Raw genomic sequence first — 18,770 nt, forward strand, 5'->3', positions numbered from 1 at the left:
AAATCCAAAAAATCCAAAATAACACTCCACGGGTGACTCACAGACCCAAGGCCCAGACACTGGTCTACTCTGAGAATGACCGCAGACACTCCCAACCGTGGCGAGGGCTGGCATTATGACCTGTCTGCAGGAGTCAGTGTGGTCCGCCAGCCACAAAGCCTCCTTACAGAAGGATGTCTCTGGTGCTCAACATCCGCCCTCCTCCTCACCTCTGGCACCCAGGAAGCTGAATCTAGTGAGAAATTCAAACCTTCAACCATCACTTTATATACACGTTGAGCCTTGTAACAGATGATGGGTTGCCCATCATGTGTCTGCAGAGGAATTCACAAGGGATGCTGGGAAGGATCACTGGGTAGCTAAAGCAGTGTAGAAATCAGTCTTTGCGCTCCAAAGCCATTTGATGCAGGCAAAAAAGACTTTAGAAATCACCTAGTGCAATCCTTATTTTATAGAAGGATAAACTGAGGCCCTAAAAACATAAGTGACTTGCCAAGGTTGGTGACGCTGGGGACCAGTCGGGACCAGAGCCTAAGTCTCCCAACACTGTGGCCACCGCCCTTTCTTTCGTAAACTGTGGTCTGGGCTCACCCACTCCACTGTGGCCACATCAGACATCCTCGACAACCCAGCTCTCTGGAAGACCAAAACTCTTCTGTTCATTCCTGTGTCCCCTCAGCAATGTGCCTGGCCCTGAGTGGTATGTAATAAATGTTTTTGAATAAGAAAATAAATGAATAATCCTTTATGCTAGGATACAGCAGTATGATTTCTTTGAATTTTGTTTCTAAAAATTATCTGCTGAAAATCACTTCTCAAAAGAAGAAAATTTGTTCTTAGGGCTACTTTCTGTCTTGTTTAGAAGTGTCTGTCTCAAAATAAACATGTGTTTTGCAATAGCAAGCTCGCTGGATGTATAGATGTATAGATCTATATGTGTGTACACGTATGCATACACACTGCACACATAGAGACAAACACTTCTAGTGTTCCCAAACGGGACCATTCCTAATACTTGCTGAGCTCTAAGACGGCATAAAGTTAAATGAAAACAGCGGCCCGTCATGTGCAAATGCAGTTTTGTGAAATATATTTAACACCCAAAACTGTAACCACTAGCTTGAGGTCAAGGAACAGAACATCTGCTTCTCTGGTTGCCAGACAGAGATGATGACATGACAACATTTGGGTGAGAAATATTCATTTTCCTCTGCAACCACAAACATGCTTACAAGAGCCAAAACGGGCTCCAGATTGCTCAACAGGAGGAAAAGAGAGCCTACGAATGAAGCTTGTTCTTGACAGAGAAATCATTTTGGGGAGATGAAGGATTTAGAAGCAATAACAGCTGGATTCATCTGTGACTTCCCAAATTCAAGCACTAATGGGAACCAGGAATACCTCAAACACCATCAGCACAATTCTTCATTCGTTCAACAATATACACTGAGTGTCTATCAGTATCAGTGCCGTTGGCTGTTCTAAGCACTAGGGATACAGCAGTGAACCAAACCGATATAACTCCTTGCTTACTTTCTAACAAGCAGAGGCAAACAATTATATTAAATTGTATGTCAGATGATGGAGGCAAAAAATGGGGAAGGCGATGGGGAGTGCTGGGGGAGAGAGTTTAAGATTTGTATTAAGGAATCCAGGGAAAGCCTTTCTGAGAATGGGGTATGCGGCAAAGACTTGAAGGAGGGGGGCAAGCAGCCATGCAGGAAGAGTGCTCCAAGCAGAGGCGGTGTAAATGCCTCCAAAACCAACTGTGAACTCAACCACAACAACTGAGTCTTACTCTCAAGGTAGCTCCAGTGTCTGGTACAAGATAAAACTGTTTTCTCAACAGTGAATAGCAAGCGTGTGTGTTAAATTACTCATCAACGGAATAAAAAAGGAGAATACGGGGCCGTGCGATCTTACAACCAGGGCTGCTGTTACTGGAATCAAAACCCACATGAGTAGATAACCAACAAGGACCTACTACTGTATAGCCCAAGGAACTATACTCGGTATTCTGTAATAACCTATAAGGAGAAAGAATCTGAAAAAGAATACACACACACACACACACACACACACACACACACACGTATATGTATATACAACTGAATCACTTTGTTGTACACCTGAAACTAACACAACATTGTAAATCAGCTATACTTCAATTTAAAAGCAAAAATAAGAGCTCGAGGCTTTTCAGGGCATGAGCCATCTCACCTCCTTGCACGGCCTTGCAATAAACCTTTCTCTGCTCCAAAAACAAAAACAAAGACAAACAAAACAAAAAACCACATGAGTTTCAGGCCAAGTGCCACAAAATAGTGCACAGCCCTGTGGCAGCCACCTTGTCCCAAAGGAGCAGTGAGAGTGGGTGCTCATGGGAAGAACTCTGCTTTTGGTAAAGTTGGGGAGGGGGGAGGAAAATCAATATTCTTCTGATTTTCAACACATTATTCTTTGTATTTTCCTAAAGCCACATGGTGTAAATCAAAGTTACGGGAGTTGCTTCAATGTCTTTTGTTTTTTTTAAGCCCAAAGGTTATTCCTGACTTTCTACTTACTTCTCAGAGTACTGTTCAAACATTTATTCCATTTCCTTTCTCCTTCCTTCAAATTTTATCTGATCTGGCAGGTGAACAGCCTCAAATTGACGGAGGATCTTCACATTAAAACTAAAGTTATCTCAGGCAACCATAACCTGAAGAGTAACTCTTAAGGTCTTGTATATTTTATAAGAGCCAGAGAGAAATTCATTCATTTCTCCTCTGACTTTTAAAAGCCATGGTGCAAGTGGTTCATGATTACTGTTTGCATAATGGGTCATTTTTCACCAGGACAGTTTCTGGTGTTTCTGGTTAAATCATGTAGCTCTGATTCAGACTGTGCTTAAATCCTGACATCTCCCATCCATAAATAAGGATGGTGCCACTTCTGTATGATGTAACTGGTTTTGTTTGGGGTTGTGTGGGTTTTCTGGGGGGTGGGGATGGCAGTGGGCAAGTGGAAAGAATGAGTTGAATCAATTTATTATCTCCTAAGTAATACTGCCTGTCCAACACTGGCTGTCAACATTCAAGCATGGCTTTTTTTTTTTTTTTTTTTGCGGTACGCGGGCCTCTCACTGTTGCGGCCTCTCCCGTTGCGGAGCACAGGCTCCGGATGCGCAGGCTCAGCGGCCATGGCTCACGGGCCCAGCCGCTCCGCGGCATGTGGGATCCTCCCGGACCGGGGCACGAACCTGTGTCCCCTGCATCGGCAGGCGGACTGTCAACCACTGCGCCACCAGGGAAGCCCCCAAGCACGGCTTTTGATACAGGTCATATGAAATAACTCAAATTTAGAAATCACAAATATTCCAGTACAAATTTTGTTTTTCAAGAGTGTCAAGTACAAACAGCAGGTATGGAAGAATGAGCATGATCTATACCTGGCTTTTCATATGCTAAGGGTTACCAATGGTCAACCCCAGGACACGGTGTACTCACTACACCTTCTGTTTATTCTAACTCTGACTGAAATATAAGGCTCATCTTATAACTCTGCAAGTAATGCTCAAATTAGCTCTGAAGTCACATTTGAATCACCATTTTCCTCTATTTGTAGCCAAATAACAAAAGAGCAATAGAGGCTACTACAGCTGCTTTAAAATTAAAATTTCATTTACTATTTGAATTAAAACCAATCCCGAGACTTCACAAGTATTTAGAAACTTATTTTACATTTCTAGTCTCAGCACTTAGTACTGTGAAATGAACAGCCTAAAGAATGTAAACAGGCCTAAAAATGTTTTTAAATTTTTTGACTATTAAAATTCTAATGAAAATAAATGCATATATATGTATTTTTCCCTCCATTATTGGGAAAAATACCATTTAATCTAATACCATAGACTTTGCCAAAACATCACCGAACTGCTATGGTCTCTGCCAACTAATTAAAAAAAATAATCGCAAAGAGGGATAAAGTGAGCATTCAGGATATTAAAGGTAACAAAGAAGTACTGATTTTTATAGTAACATATATTAATAGTTTCAAATGAACCCGAATCTAAAAACAATACCCAAATAGATCGATCTGTCCTTAAAAATAGTGTTCTTCATTCAAACTGAGCTCCAGGGTAAATATGCAAGGCTTCTAATGTATTGTCAAAATATGCAGAAAGGGCACGGGTTCGTGCCCCGGTCCGGGAAGATTCCACAAGCCACGGAGCGGCTGGGCCCGTGAGCCATGCGCTGAGCCTGTGCTCTGCAACAGCAGAGGCCACAACAGTGAGAGGCCCGCGTACCGCAAAAAAAAAAAAAGCAGAAAGGGCAATGATTGTTCAATGAATTACAACAAGAGAGTACACTCAATTTCGTATCAGTAGAAACAGCAGACTGTGTTTATTACTACAGCATTTTATACATAGTATATGGTAAATAACCACTGAATTGATCCGGGACCCATCTCCAAATGCAAGGGATTTCAGATAGGAAAAATGATAAGATGGTAAAGGGGATAAGGCAGCATATCTTCAAATTGTGGAGATTTAAATTCCTTCAGTTGGGACTTACCTGGTGGCGCAGTGGTTAAGAATCTCCCTGCCAATGCAGGCGACACGGGTTCGAGCCCTGGTCCGGGAAGATCCCACATGCCACGGAGCAACTAAGCCCGTGTGCCACAACTACTGAGCCTGCGCTCTAGAGCCTGCGAGCCACAGCTACTGAGCCCACGTGCCACAACTGCTGAGGCCCGTGCGCCTAGAGGCTGTGCTCTGCAGCAGGAGAAGCCACTGCAACGAGAGGCCTGCTCGCCGCAACTAAGAGTAGCCCCCGCTCACTGCAACTACAGAAAGCCCGCACACAGCAACGAAGACCCAACACAGCCAAAAATAAATAAATAAATAAATTCCTTCAGTTGACATCTCAGTAGTAAGTACATCTAAAGCCAAAAAACAAAAATAAAACTCAAAATCTTTATAAATGCTGTAAACTTAAACTCATGTTTACTTGGACAGCAAAAGCACAGAATTTCTTAGATTTTGCAAGCGTGTTACTTATTCTCTTGTTCTAAGGTTCTAGTTCTTTTCTTTCCAGTCCCACTGAAAATGACTCAAAAAGAGCCAAGAGCTGAAATCTGAGTGGATTACCTCCATCTTCATTTATCCAGTAAAGAAAAAGATTCATTGTTCCAACTTCAGTTATCTGATGATCCTCTCCATAGAGCCACAGAACCTGCTGACACGCGTTATCCATTGCTTCACATTGGGCAAAGAGAGATGAGCCGTAATTCCTTTTAAGAAAGAGGAAACATACTGATTATGACTATACTTTAGCTCCTACCTCCCAGTAAGTCTTTAATTCACGTGTGGATGTAGTCAATGTACTATGTTTTTAATAACATATACTCTCTAGTTAACTGCATAATATTAAAGGAAACCCATTAGAGAACCTAAATGGTCTAACTGCACTCATTTGAGAAAGAGAGAGCAAAGAAAAATCATGGAATTCTAACTTGAAAAGTTAAACACAGGTAAAGAGACAAGTTAGCAACACTTAAAAACTTATTATTTTTTTCACATACCAATCAATTTTACATTTCATTTAAACCCCACACCAACACTGTGAGTTAGCCACAATCATTATTTCCATGGTTCAGATGAGAAACTGAGGCTTAGAGAAGTAACTACTATCAAGTTACAGCTATTAATTAGCAGAACACCAACCCTGTGCTCTGAGACCTCTTTCAGTATAACCAAGAAACGCCTAATGTCCAAGGTCTAAATTCCCTTAAAGGTGAGGCAAGATGTTAAAAATCCTGATTTTAACCAAAAAGTATTCCAAGAGTCTGTTTTTCTCAACCAGCACTATTCACCTTGGATTACTCAAAATCAAAGGAACATGGCATATCTTCCTGGAATGACAATGTAGTTTAGTAGTTTATTCATTCATTCATTCATTCGTTACCTGACTCCTAGGAGAAGTTTAAGTAAACTTGTTAGGGGAACACTTTCCTCTGTGAATCAGAGTGTAAGATACAATTGACATTTAACACACACACACACACACACACACGGCCCGTGGAGAATAAACTCAAACTACAGAGATAAGAAATTGAAATATCTTGGAATTGACTTTTTTTAAGAAGGTATATTTTCACAAATGGTCTACCATTTGGAAGGAGAACTGAATTCTAAACTAAACAGAAATATTAATGTTCTTTATACCTTAAAATTTCATTTGGAGGGTGGGAAGGAGGGAGATGCAAGAGGGAAGAGATATGGGAACATATGTATATGTATAACTGATTCACTTTGTTATAAAGCAGAAACTAACACACCATTGTAAAGCAATTATACTCCAATAAAGATGTTAAAAAAAATTTCATTTGGCATGGGTAGATTCATTCATAACGATGCCTAGCTCTCACTGTCTTCATTAACGAGTTCTCCAATTTTATGTTGCTTTAGGAGAAAAGGAAGTAATATTTAAATTTATCTTTTATTGGGCTTCCCTGGTGGCGCAGTGGTTGGGAGTCCGCCTGCCGATGCAGGGGACACGGGTTCGTGCCCCGGTCCGGGAAGATCCCACATGCCGCGGAGCAGCTGGGCCCCTGAGTCATGGCTGCTGAGCCTGCGCATCCGGAGCCTGTGCTCCGCAACGGGAGAGGCCACAGCAGTGAGAGGCCCGCGTACAGCAAAAAAAAAAAAAAAATTTATCTTTTATTAAACTTAAATGGGAAAATTATGGAGTATAATACAAAATATGAATCAATGTTTTAGACAAAACATGAGAGTCCTCAAATAAATGTGATGCTCGCTTGCCTTTCTATGCCCCTGGTTATATAATTCACTTTCCTTGGCTTTCAGAGGATAGTAGCAAACAAGTTTGAGAAGAACTGCCATGACAATTAGGCATAGGAAATAAACCCTAAGCCCACCTCGGACCATGAACCCCCAGAAGTACACAGAAATAATCAAACATATAACAATAACTGCTACAAAGCATTAATGTTACCTTCTACAAAATACACACCTAGGCCTTTTAATGATCTCTTTTACACCTGGGCGAGATTAAAAACTATAGTATCGTCTAAGTCAAAGTGTAAGGTAAGCACAAAAGCCATATATCATAGTGGCTACGTGCCATTCTCATCTGCACACGTACTCTTCCCACTATATTCTCTTTGGCTCTTCCCACGGAGCCAAGTCATTCTGCTTGGGTTGACAATCATAGCATCTTGTCCTGCCACGACTGAACAAAAGGGTGGGCAAGTAACTAAGCTGCTCATAAGTTCTTATTTGAGTTCATTCACCCTTCATTTTAATGTATGAAACCTGAAAGATGTATTTTCTCCCTTTGACAGTAGCGGCAGCTTGTGTGCTATGACATAAGCCTGGGTCTACTGTGTCCATAATCACCAGCCTTCAAAGGAGAAGGCATCTGAAGTAGGAGGGCCCTAAATTAACACAAAGCCAGAAGCTATGACAAGAGACGGAGGTAGGACGGAAGCAGAGGGAAAGGGAGGGAAGAGGGACTGGGGAGGAAGCAGCATGGGCAGGACACAGGCAAGGGCAGAAGAAACCTGGCAACAATGATTTGAGCTCCTATTAGAACACAGCTACCATCCCACTTACATGAGCCAATCAATCCCTTCTCTGCTTAAGATGGTTTGAGCTGGTTTTCTGACTTGTAACTCAAAGACTATTGACTAATAACTAAACTATTCTAGAAAGCTATGGGAAACAGGCATCATACTATAAGGCTATTGCAATCTGGGGCATGAAGGGGTTTACTCAATCCAAGATGTTAAGATTCCTTTAAAAGACCCTCAATATGTATACTTCAAAACACAGGTAATAAAACGTAAATTATCAGTCAATCTGGAGATGACACAATTCTGATATGCAGGAGGCTTTTGTTTTTAATGGCAAATAGGCAATAACTGAGTTACATCATGAGTACTTTTGAATGAGTCTAAACCAGGCTGCAGGGGGAGTCTGGTAGAAAGAGCATGGGTTTGGAGCCAGCAGGCCCAGATGCAGCTCTTTTGCTTCTACTATTGGGTTATAAATGAACTAAAGCAAGTCAGTTCATATTGTGCATCACTGAATTCGCTTGGCAAGTAAAAATACTTGCTTGATATACTGCATAGATTGTTTGGCAAAAATAAAATAATAAAAGCCAAGAAACAGGCTATGTAAGCCTGTTATAGCCTAATGAAATTAAGGTTGTTTTTTAATGACTATTTTAATTGACTTTTCTCTAGTTCATAAGATAAACTTGTTGAGACAAACATCTGAAGACAAAGAAACAATTTCTCTCCTAAGCATAATGCCCTTTGGTCTGTTCAAAAGCACATAGAGGGCTTCCCTGGTGGCGCAGTGGTTGACAGTCCGCCTGCCGATGCAGGGGACACGGGTTCGTGCCCCGGTCCGGGAAGATTCCACATGCTGCGGAGCGGCTGGGCCCGTGAGCCATGGCCGCTGAGCCTGCGCGTCCGGAGCCTGTGCTCCGCAACGGGAGAGGTCACAGCAGTGAGAGGCCCGCGTACCGCAAAAAAAAAAAAAAAAAAAGGCACATAGAGAATTTTCAGTGTGAATATCTAGCCTTTCAAAGAAACTTCTAAAAACAAACATACACTTTTGAGAGTATGGCTGAATCAAAACCATGGCTCCCCAGCATCATAAAGCTACTTGGGCAGGAAAAAGAATTAAAGATCCCGACTGCTTCAGTGCATTGAAAGGAAACGGAGTACTTATTTATAGGTGGTGTTTTTCCCCAAACACAAGTGTGTATCAAAATTCTCTCTCAGGACTTCGCTGGTGGCACAGTGGTTAAGAATCCGTCTGCCAATGCAGGGGACACGGATTTGATCCCTGGTCTGGGACGATCCCACACGCTATGGGGCAACATGCACCACAACTACTGAGCCTGAGCCTCAACTACTGAAGCCCACACGCTCTGGGGCCTGCGTGCTGCAACAACTGGGCCCGCGTGCCGCAACTACTGAAGCCCGTGCACCTAGAGCCCGTGCTCTGCAATAAGAGAAGCCACCGCACCGCAATGAGGAGTAGCCCCCGCTCGCCGCAACTAGAGAAAGCCCGCGCGCAGCAATGAAGACCCAGGCAACCAAAAAAAAAATTCTCTCTCAGGTGTAAACTGTATTATTAATGGCCACAGGGTAATTGATACCTTGGTAATATATTTGGGTTTCCTCCCATGTGCTGCCAATATTCAGAAGAGAAACACATGTTCTTGGAGGAAAGAGAAAAATGAAAAAGTGGGAAAACTGTCTACATGGAAAATATTTTAATATAATTTTAAAAGAATCTGGGAGATGGACATATTAAATATATCCTTCCCAAAGAGTAAATTCTATTGTGTGAAATCCAACTGATTGCTCTTAAGATAAAGAGAGTCCTGGAGATGAAACAAGAAAGAGAGCCTTACAATAGAAACTATTGTCTGTTGAGAGAGTACCACCTACCAGGCAGGGTACTAAGTGCTTAACCCCATTATTTCAATGAATTGTCTCAACACAACCCTAGACTTTAATATACTTTTGAGGACCTGAAGGAAGAGAGGACTTAATTGTACAAGATTACGCAGATGTGTGACGTGTATGACTATGTATGTGTATGACTCTCAGATATCTGATTCCCAAGTCTACTCTGGTAGCTGCTTGGTTCTAACACCACACTTGCTGAGAGCTCCCTATATGCCAGCCAGGGTCCTATGCACTTTATATTATCTCGCTTCATCCTCACAGGTAAAGTGGGCATTATTACCCTGACTTTATAAATGAGGAAACTGAGGCTTAGACAAGTAACATGCCCAAGGAGTTAGGTTTTTGAGCCAGGTCCTTCTGACTTCAAAGCTTGCACTCAAATGCAGAAAGAGAATATAAGGAAAAAAGGAGGAAGATTAAGATGGAGAGAGGGAGAGGCCTGAATCAGTGCAAATTAACTAAGAAATTGCCTGGGAATCAAGATGTTCCTCTGATGAAAGACTGACTTCTAGCTCAGTGCTTCTCAAGATTAGCTGCACAATAAAAATAATCCTGATGCTCAGGCTATCTGCCAGACCAACTAAACCAGAATCTCTAACGGGGGACCCGGACATCACTCAGTGGCAAAGCTCCTCCAGGTGATTTCAATTTGCACCCACAGGTGAGAACCACTGTGCTAGAACTCTCCTTCAACCGTGTGCCACTGTTACTTTTCTCACTAAAGTACACTTAGAAATAAAAGGATAATATTATCTCTGATGGCTTCAAAACAGTGAAATAATCTTAGAATTAAATATATATATATATATTCTCCTCTCCCTTCCTCCGATTCACTGAGATAGAAAGCAGAAAGTTCTTGAGCTTATGAAAATCAATAGCTATTTAATAAATACTAATTGGGGGCTTCCCTGGTGGCGCAGTGGTTGAGAGTCCTCCTGCTGATGCAGGGGACACGGGTTCGTGTCCTGGTCCGGGAAGATCCCACATGCCGCGGAGCGGCTGCGCCCGTGAGCCATGGCTGCTGAGCCTGCGCTCCACAATGGGAGAGGCCACAACAGGGAGAGGCCCGTGTATTGCAAAATAAATAAATAAATACTAATTGATTTTTTAAAAAAAGCTTAGAAGGTAACTAATAAATTAATTATGTTTAGAAAAGAGCAATAATACACAAATCTAAGGTTCCTGACAAAAGTCTTTGTCAACTAAACTGGATGATGGTAAATGCAAAATCCTTTGTTTCCCTTGGACTCCTCCAGGTGGGAAGGACAGGAGTAGAGAGCTTTGCAACTTCTTGGAAACAACAGGCGTGTGTGGGACAAGTCCATTCTTTGGTTCCCGCCTGCCCTCTCGCCATTTTTCCTTTTACTTATGAGATCTAGTACTCTCTCCTCTAAGAGATTTCAAGTCAACTTCCACTGATCCTGGTCAAACTGAGCTTAACTATTTTATAATTGACTTTATTTTTTAGAGCAGTTTCAGGTTTACAGAAAAACAGAGCAAAACATAGAGCTCCTATATACCCTTACTCCCCCACTTCAGTTTCCCCGCCAATATTGATACACTAGGTGTACATAGTAACACTGGGGCTCACTCCTTGTGTTGTACAGAAAGTTTGTTTATTTGTTTTTTTGGCCGACCTTCATGTTATGTGGGATCCCAGTTCCCCGACCAAGGATCGAACACCCGCGCCCCCAGCACTGGAAGCGCGGAGTCTCAACCACTGGACTGCCAGGGAAGTCCCAGAAAGTATTTATTTTTAATTGCCCTATAGTGATCATATATTCTGTGAGACTGCATTATATCTTCTTTATAACAAATAACAATCTGCCTAGACACCAAACTAAAGATTTCCCTCCAATTTCTCAGTGTTCCCATGTTAACTTTTCCCTAAGGGGGAGCTAGAGAGCAAGGTTTAAAGAAGAAAAACGTTTAAGTTGTTATCTCTTCATCGAGATCGTTGCTTTACTGCACCCTAAGAGAAGTTTTCATAGAGTAATCCAGGTGGTATGCAGTGGTGCATATGCATACGCTCTGTGAAGAAGTCTGAACAAGTAAAAAAGACATCAAGAGAGCAAACAACAGTAGTTTTGGACCTGGCTAGCCTAGGACATAGTCAGGAAGGAGTGCTCTAGTGCAGAAGGAAAAAAGTTTAATGGACTCCAACAGGGTTTCTCTAACCCCTTGAGGGAATGCAGTTATGAGGGAACACCAACAGGGATGACAGGACATAGAATTTTGTCAACATGCTATTTTCTTGGTAGAAAAGAAAGAAATAAAGTCTATGGTGGGGTCAAAGCCAGCTGTCAATGTCTCTCTGGCATCCCAGCAGCACATCCTTCAATTCTGCCAGGGCTCCATGAATCTACATTTTGTTAACAGGGCCCAGAAGACGGTCACTGAGTCACCTTGCGGGCCTGCTGCTGCCCTGGGTGTGTGATACACACAAAGGAAGAGCCATGCCGGTTAATCCAGCAATTCTTGTTCACCCATCAGGGCATTCCCGATTCACAGCCAAGTCCACCCCTGAAATTGTCTAACACTTGCAAATGCTCTTTTATTTCCAGCCAGCTACATATGGCCTATGCGACTGGCCTGACCAAGCCAAAGCACGGCTATCCCTCAGCCAGTTGGCAGCAGGTATGTCTACAATCTGTGGCAATGAAGACAGCACTTCAGTGAAGCAGGCATCTTCCCCAGACAGGACTCCCTGGAGCCAACTGGGAGCCTGGGCCCCAGCACCAGATGCTCTTGAATGCCAACTTTCAGCCTGCGGCCAGGGCCCAGCATCCAGGGGTAGTTCATTCAAAGCACTGCTTTTATTCCTGGTTTAGTTACTTTAGCTCTTGCCTATGTATAACAGTCAATGTTTCTCCCTTATGAGGGGGCCACAGAGGTTATCCTTTAAACAACCAGCACATTCAAAACACTGAAAACTAAACACAGAAGAAAAATGAGCATTACAATGTAAAAACTAATATATGTACTTGTATTGAAGTGAAATGGCAATAACTAAATGGTCACGAGGGACTCTTTCCTTTAGACAGAAACACAGACTGACTTACCCTCCCATCTTGCAGTCCCCGGTCCCACCTTTCCAGGCTCTTACGTACTTCGGATTGGCCCACAGGGACACTGGATTAAAGCTCCCACTTGAAAAATAAGGTCCCACTGGGCTCAAGATTACAAAGAGCAGGGCTTTAGTAGGCTTCTTGACTCCCAGAGAAGGCTGTAATAAAGCAAAAGTACACACAGCTGTTAATTTAAAATGCAGACACCAGTCTCAAAGTCTAGAAGAGATTTGTAACCATCTCCCAGAAGGGACTACGGACAGCTGTTACTTCTAAGTGCACTTTTTTTTTTTTTGCGGTACGCGGGCCTCTCACCGCTGTGGCCTCTCCCGTTGTGGAGCACAGGCTCCGGACGCGCAGGCTCAGCGGCCATGGCTCACAGACCCATCCGTTCCGCGGCATGTGGGATCTTCCCGGACCGGGGCACGAACCCGCGTCCCCTGCATCGGCAGGCGGACTCTCAACCACTGCGCCACCAGGGAAGCCCCGGACAGCTGTTACTTCTAAAGCTGAGTTACACAAGCCTGATGGTCTTCTCTTTCAAGAAGAGAACACCGAGAATGGGGTACTCTGGTTCCATTTTACTTTGCTTTCTAAGTTAAGATTTTAAAGGAAAAGCAAATTTGTCAACTTTTTTAATAGTAGGCTTTTTCAGAGGAGTATATTTTTAACAACTAGCCCTATAACACCTTTCAGTGTTGCATTGATTGGGAACTGAAAAAGGGAAGAACCTAGACATGATTTCAGTCTTTGGGGGTGAAACCGAATATCTGCTTCTCTAACTTGCTCTTCTGCTTCTGGACGTGCCAGTGCCTCCCGCAGGCAGTGGGCTCGGGGGAGTGTGCCATTAGCACACCTGATTGTGAGAGACAGCAGGAGCGCAGCTGCACCAGAAGCAAAGACGCCAGACAAGGTAACCGCCCCCCCCCCCCCAAAAAAGACAAGAGGATGAAGGACTCAGGAACTCGTGTCAGGAATGACAAAGATAGAAAATGGCCTCTCCCACCAATACTGGAAAATCACAAGCCAACGATGCGAAATCATACAAATTCCTCCAGCACAGAAGCGGTTCTAAGTAATTACTGCCAGTTGTTTTTTGAAGAAAACTGAGAGACTGAAAAGTTTTGAGGGCTACGTATTATAAAGGCAAAAAAGGCCACTGGGCTATCCTGTGCAATTCAAGACCACACGAGTAAGAAAACAAGTCAGGACTCTTACATTAAGTATTGGGATATAAAATACTTGTGTCTAGTCTTCAAAAGGAACCTGGTCTGCCTGGATGGGGTGGTAGTATGGCGTGGAAATAATGAGAGGAGACTCCGTTCCCCTGATTTTGTGGCTGTTGCAATATTCGATGAAACTGACTGAAAGTGGACCTAGGGATATATTTTTTTCTGAATTTCAATTAAATCTCTTCCTCCACTACCTATTAGCTCAAGGCCCCGCACCCACTACTTGTGCCCAGATCATCAAGAATCAGGTAGGGAAAATATCCGTGAGCAGAATAAAATGTGATTGTACATGTGCACACTGATGCCACCGGAAAGGCGCAGGAAATGGGAAGCTGAGTCCATTCACACTCCATGTGAACGTGAGGACCACGCGGGGCTTGGCTGGCCCCAGAGCAAACGGATTATAGCTGACGGATAACTGAGTTAAAGAAATGAGTCAGGGCTTCCCTGGTGGCGCAGTGGTTGAGAGTCCCACCTGCCGACGCAGGGGACACGGGTTCGTGCTCCGGTCCGGGAAGATCCCACATGCCGCAGAGCGGCTGGGCCCGTGAGCCATGGCCACGGAGCCTGCGCGTCTGGAGCACAGGAGAGGCCACAGCAGTGAGAGCCCCGCATACCGCAAAAAAAAAACAAAAACAAACAAAAGATATGAGTCAGCAAGCGACCACAGGTTTTGGTTTTTTTGCTCATTTGTGTCTGTTCTTTAATGGGGACTAAAGAGGACACCCCTACGAGGGAAGAATGAGGAGACTTAAACTCCATTTGCTTTTTTTGGTTTCGTTACTTGGAAAAGAAATCCTCAGAATAACACACACATCTGCCTTTCTTCCCAACTTTGATAAAAATTGACTATCTTATCTCTGCACTTTTATTTACCTATCAGTTACGTAAGTACACTTCATATCAGCGATGCTTTGAAGCTTAATATTTAAAAAAAATTTTATTGACCATTATAATGAGGAATTAAGCTTCTCAACATAATTTAGAAATACAATATGCAGGACACATCTCAGTAATTTACCTAGCTTCTAGTGTTCTAAATAAAATAGCTTATTTATGGACAAGCTAACAAGCATTTTATTAGATACCACATGAATGCCTGGACTTTTCTCACTCACGTATATTTTGCAACCTACACACTATTAAAAAAAGTAACAGGGACTTCCCTGGTGGTCCAGTGGTTAAGACTCACGCTCCCCATGCAGGGGGCCCAGGTTCGATCCCTGGTCCGGGAACTAGATCCCACATGCCGCAACTAAGAGCCCACGTACCTCAACTAAAAGATCCCGCGTGCCGCAACAAAGATCCCACACACCACAACTAAGACCCAGCGCAGCCAAATAAATAAGTAAATATTTTTTAAAAAGTAACAATAACTCATGATCATGGAAATATTTTTCAGAGATAAATTTCATCTTATTCATTTACTTCCCCTGATTTAATTGACAGGTAAACTTGCATTTATTCCACTAGGTGGTAGTAGAGAGAGCACAGATGGAAAACAGAATAACATGCATTAAATCTATTTCTAGAAAAGAGTATCTTGATAAATCTTCAAGCAATACTTTTACTCTTAGCAAGCAGGTAAATAATAGACTAGAGTTCTTCAGTGCTGAGAAAAAAATGTGTTTATGTGTACTAACATTTTATTTTAAATTTAAGCAAGGTCAACTCATGCTCTACAAGCACTTCAAGTACTGGTGTTGATCATAGCTCAGTCACCTTCATCCTTAAATGATTATTTATGTCAAATGTCTTTTCATGAAAAGAACTATGACTTTACTGAAAATGGTCACCGCTTCATGAGTGAGAATAAATAAAATGTAACTTTATGGAAGGGAAACAGGGAAACTTTATGGAATGTAACTTTAAGGTAGGAACAGACCTAATCACCAAGTTCCCTTCCTTTATCAGGAAGGGAACTTGGTGATTAGGTCTGTTTCTACACTCAAGGAACCATTATTTGTTCCTTTTTCTTAATTCTCCCTTCTTTCATGGAAAGCAATTTAAATTCTGCACTACTCCTACAATTAAGAGTAGTTTATGATAGTATAATATTAATCAAAAGGGACCTCCCTGGTGGCGCAGTGGTTAAGAATCCGCCTGCCAGGTGGCAGGGACTTCCCTGGTGGCGCAGCGGTTGAGAGTCGGCCTGCCGATGCAGGGGACACAGGTTCGTGCCCCGGTCCGGGAAGATCCCACATGCCGCGGAGCGGCTGGGCCCGTGAGCCATGGCCGCTGAGCCTGTGCGTCCGGAGCCTGTGCTCCGCAACGGGAGAGGCCACAGCAGTGAGAGGCCCGCGTACCGCATCCTCAATAATTACACAGTACTTTTCAGTTTCCAAGACATTCCATAGCCATTATCTCAGAAAATCCAACAATCCAGGAAGTTAAGGGTTATAATTCCTATTTTTAAGTTGAAGAAACTGAGGCTCAAATGATTCACCCGAAGTTTCAGTTATTAAGCTCTACACCCTCTACTCTTAGTCCAGAGCTCTTTTTCGATATGAGTTTGATAAAAAAAAAAAAAAGTGAAATTCCCAGGATTTCCTAATGTGAAGAGAGTTCAAACCAGACCTTCCTTCTACCCTCAGCCTTCACCACAGCTCTCATAGTCTAGGCAACCCATGTTCAAACCATACAGAACCCTTCAGATTCTTCCTCAATTTTCTACTTAAAATATATACATTGAAGCCCTGACCCCACAATGTGAATGCATTTGGAGATAAGGCTTTTAAGGAGGTAATTGAGGTTAAATGAGGTCAAAAGGATGGGGCCCTAATCCTGTCAGCCTGGAGACACCAGAGCAAGTGCACTCTGCTCCCTCCCGCACCCCTCTTCCTCCCCCAACACAGAGGAAACGCCCTGAGGGGCACAGTGACAAAGTGGACATATACAAGCCACTAAGCGAGGCTTCACCAGAAACCCACCCTGTTGGCACTTGGATATTGGACTTCCAGCCTCCAGAACTGTGAGGAAATAAATTCTGGTGTTTAAGACACCTAATCTTTGTATTCTGTCATGGCAGCCCAAGCTGACTAAGACATTCCTTCTCTGGACTTCCCTGGTGGCGCAGTGGTTAAGAATCCGCCTGCCAATGCAGGGGACACGGGTTCCAGCCCTGGTCCAGGAAGATGCCACATGCCGTGGCGCAACTAAGTCTGTGTGCCACAAATACTGAGTCTGTGCTCTACAGTCCGCGCACCACAACTACTGAGCCTGTGTGCCACAACTACTGAGCCCATGCGCCACAACTACGGAAGCCTACATGCCTAGAGCCTGTGCTCTGCAACAAGAGAAGCCACCGCAGTGAGAAGCCCACGCACCGCAATGAAGAGTAGCCCCCGCTTGCCGCAACTAGAGAAAGCCCACGTGCATCAATGAAGAACCAACACAGCCAATAAGAAAAATCATTTGAAAACAGTCTTGAGTATTGGCAAAAACTGGGCAAAGAGTTACTGCCATTTTTGTAAAAAGAAGGATAATACTTAATATACAAACACATGTAAGCAGGTAAGAGGTGTGTATATTTATCTATATATATCTCTAGACAGATATAAGAAAAACCAGCAACAGGAATTGCTCAGAAGGAGGTGAACTGTGGACTCTGGATCAGAGTAAGAGTAGGAAGGAAACTTCCTTTCCATTGTATACTTTTGGTACTATCTGAATTTTCTAATCAAATTTTTCCCTCCCCCAAATCCCTCCTTTAAAATCCCAGAAATATACTGGCAGGTTTCATGTGAAAACTGATATTCCTAAACTCAGAAGCATTGTGAATGAACTTTAGACTTAGTGTGACTATACATGTGTTATAGAATACATATAACATATTGTAAAATATATAATACAATATATAAAATCTGGAATGATTATGTCAACTATAATTGAGAGCAGGAAAGCTGGTAGCTCAGAGGAGGAAAGGAAATGGACATGAAGGCAGATTTACATTAAAACGAGACGGGGTGTAGGAATAAACTGGGAGATTGGGATTGACATACACACACTACTAGATATAAAATAGATAACTAATAAGAACCTACTGTACAGCACAGGGAACTCTACTCAATATTCTGTAATGACCTATATGGGAATAGAATCTAAAAAGAGTGGGTATATATGTATATATATCGATATAACTGATCCACTTTACTGCACAGCAGAAACTAACACCACATTGTAAATCAACTATACGCCAATAAAAATTTTTCAAAAAAAGATTATACTTTTTCCCCCAATGAATTGTATTGACATCCTTGTCAAACTAAATTACCATAAAAAACAAAAACAGAAACAAGACGGGAAAGCACTTATTAGCTCCCATCCGAGTTACCACAACAAGCAGCCTTATTCGACCAGGCCCCATTTCTTCACCACACTGACCTACATCTACCAACACATTCATTCCATGGGTCTGACACTCCCACAAGCTCCATGAGACACTGAGTTCCATGAAGGCAGGGAGGTAGCATCCCTAGAACAGCACAGTAACCAGTGCATAAAACATGATACAGCACAGAGGCAAGAACACAGGGGTTCTGATTTCACCTCTGTGGGCCTCAGTTTCCTCATCTCTAAAGTGATGCCAGTGGCACCTACTCACAGGGCTGCTGTCAGTCAGTGCAGGGATGGCACCAAGCATAGCGCCTGGCACTTAGGAGAACTTCACAAAGCCAGGTGATGGGGGTGATGACAGACTGGACCACTGTGTTTCATCAAAGAGAACCAGGACCTCCCTGAAAGGCAGCAGGACTTTCCTGGGATTGGCCTACGACATCTTTCAGGGAAACAGTAACTCTTTCAGCAATTCCCTAGGTTGCATATTTTCAAACTGCTCATTGCATATAAGGAAACAGGGAAATGGAATCCCAGTAAAGGAACTAGGACAGTGTGGTTAGCGTCTAGCATGGGGAACTCTGCAGCAGTTAGAAGTGATGGACTGGATCTACACGTAGTAACCTGGATAGAAATGAGAAAC

The 18,770-nt window shown here is 43.0% G+C and overlaps 1 protein-coding gene across 3 annotated transcripts in view; it reads right to left on the reverse strand.

Annotated features, from left to right (window-relative positions):
- BCAT1 (branched chain amino acid transaminase 1) overlaps positions 1 to 18,770 on the reverse strand; it is a 101,029-nt gene that overhangs the window by 22,193 nt on the left and 60,066 nt on the right. For all 3 annotated transcript variants that reach the window (XM_082665505.1, XM_082665504.1, XM_082665506.1), the window contains exons 6-7: positions 12,555 to 12,718; positions 5,132 to 5,274 (exon numbers count right to left, since the gene is read on the reverse strand). In XM_082665505.1, coding sequence (XP_082521631.1) covers positions 5,132 to 5,274; positions 12,555 to 12,718 — 307 coding nt within the window. The remainder of the gene's footprint in view (positions 1 to 5,131; positions 5,275 to 12,554; positions 12,719 to 18,770) is intronic.

The sequence above is a fragment of the Grampus griseus genome (assembly GCF_964374135.1).
Source record: "Grampus griseus genome assembly, chromosome: 11".
NCBI lineage: Eukaryota > Metazoa > Chordata > Mammalia > Artiodactyla > Delphinidae > Grampus > Grampus griseus.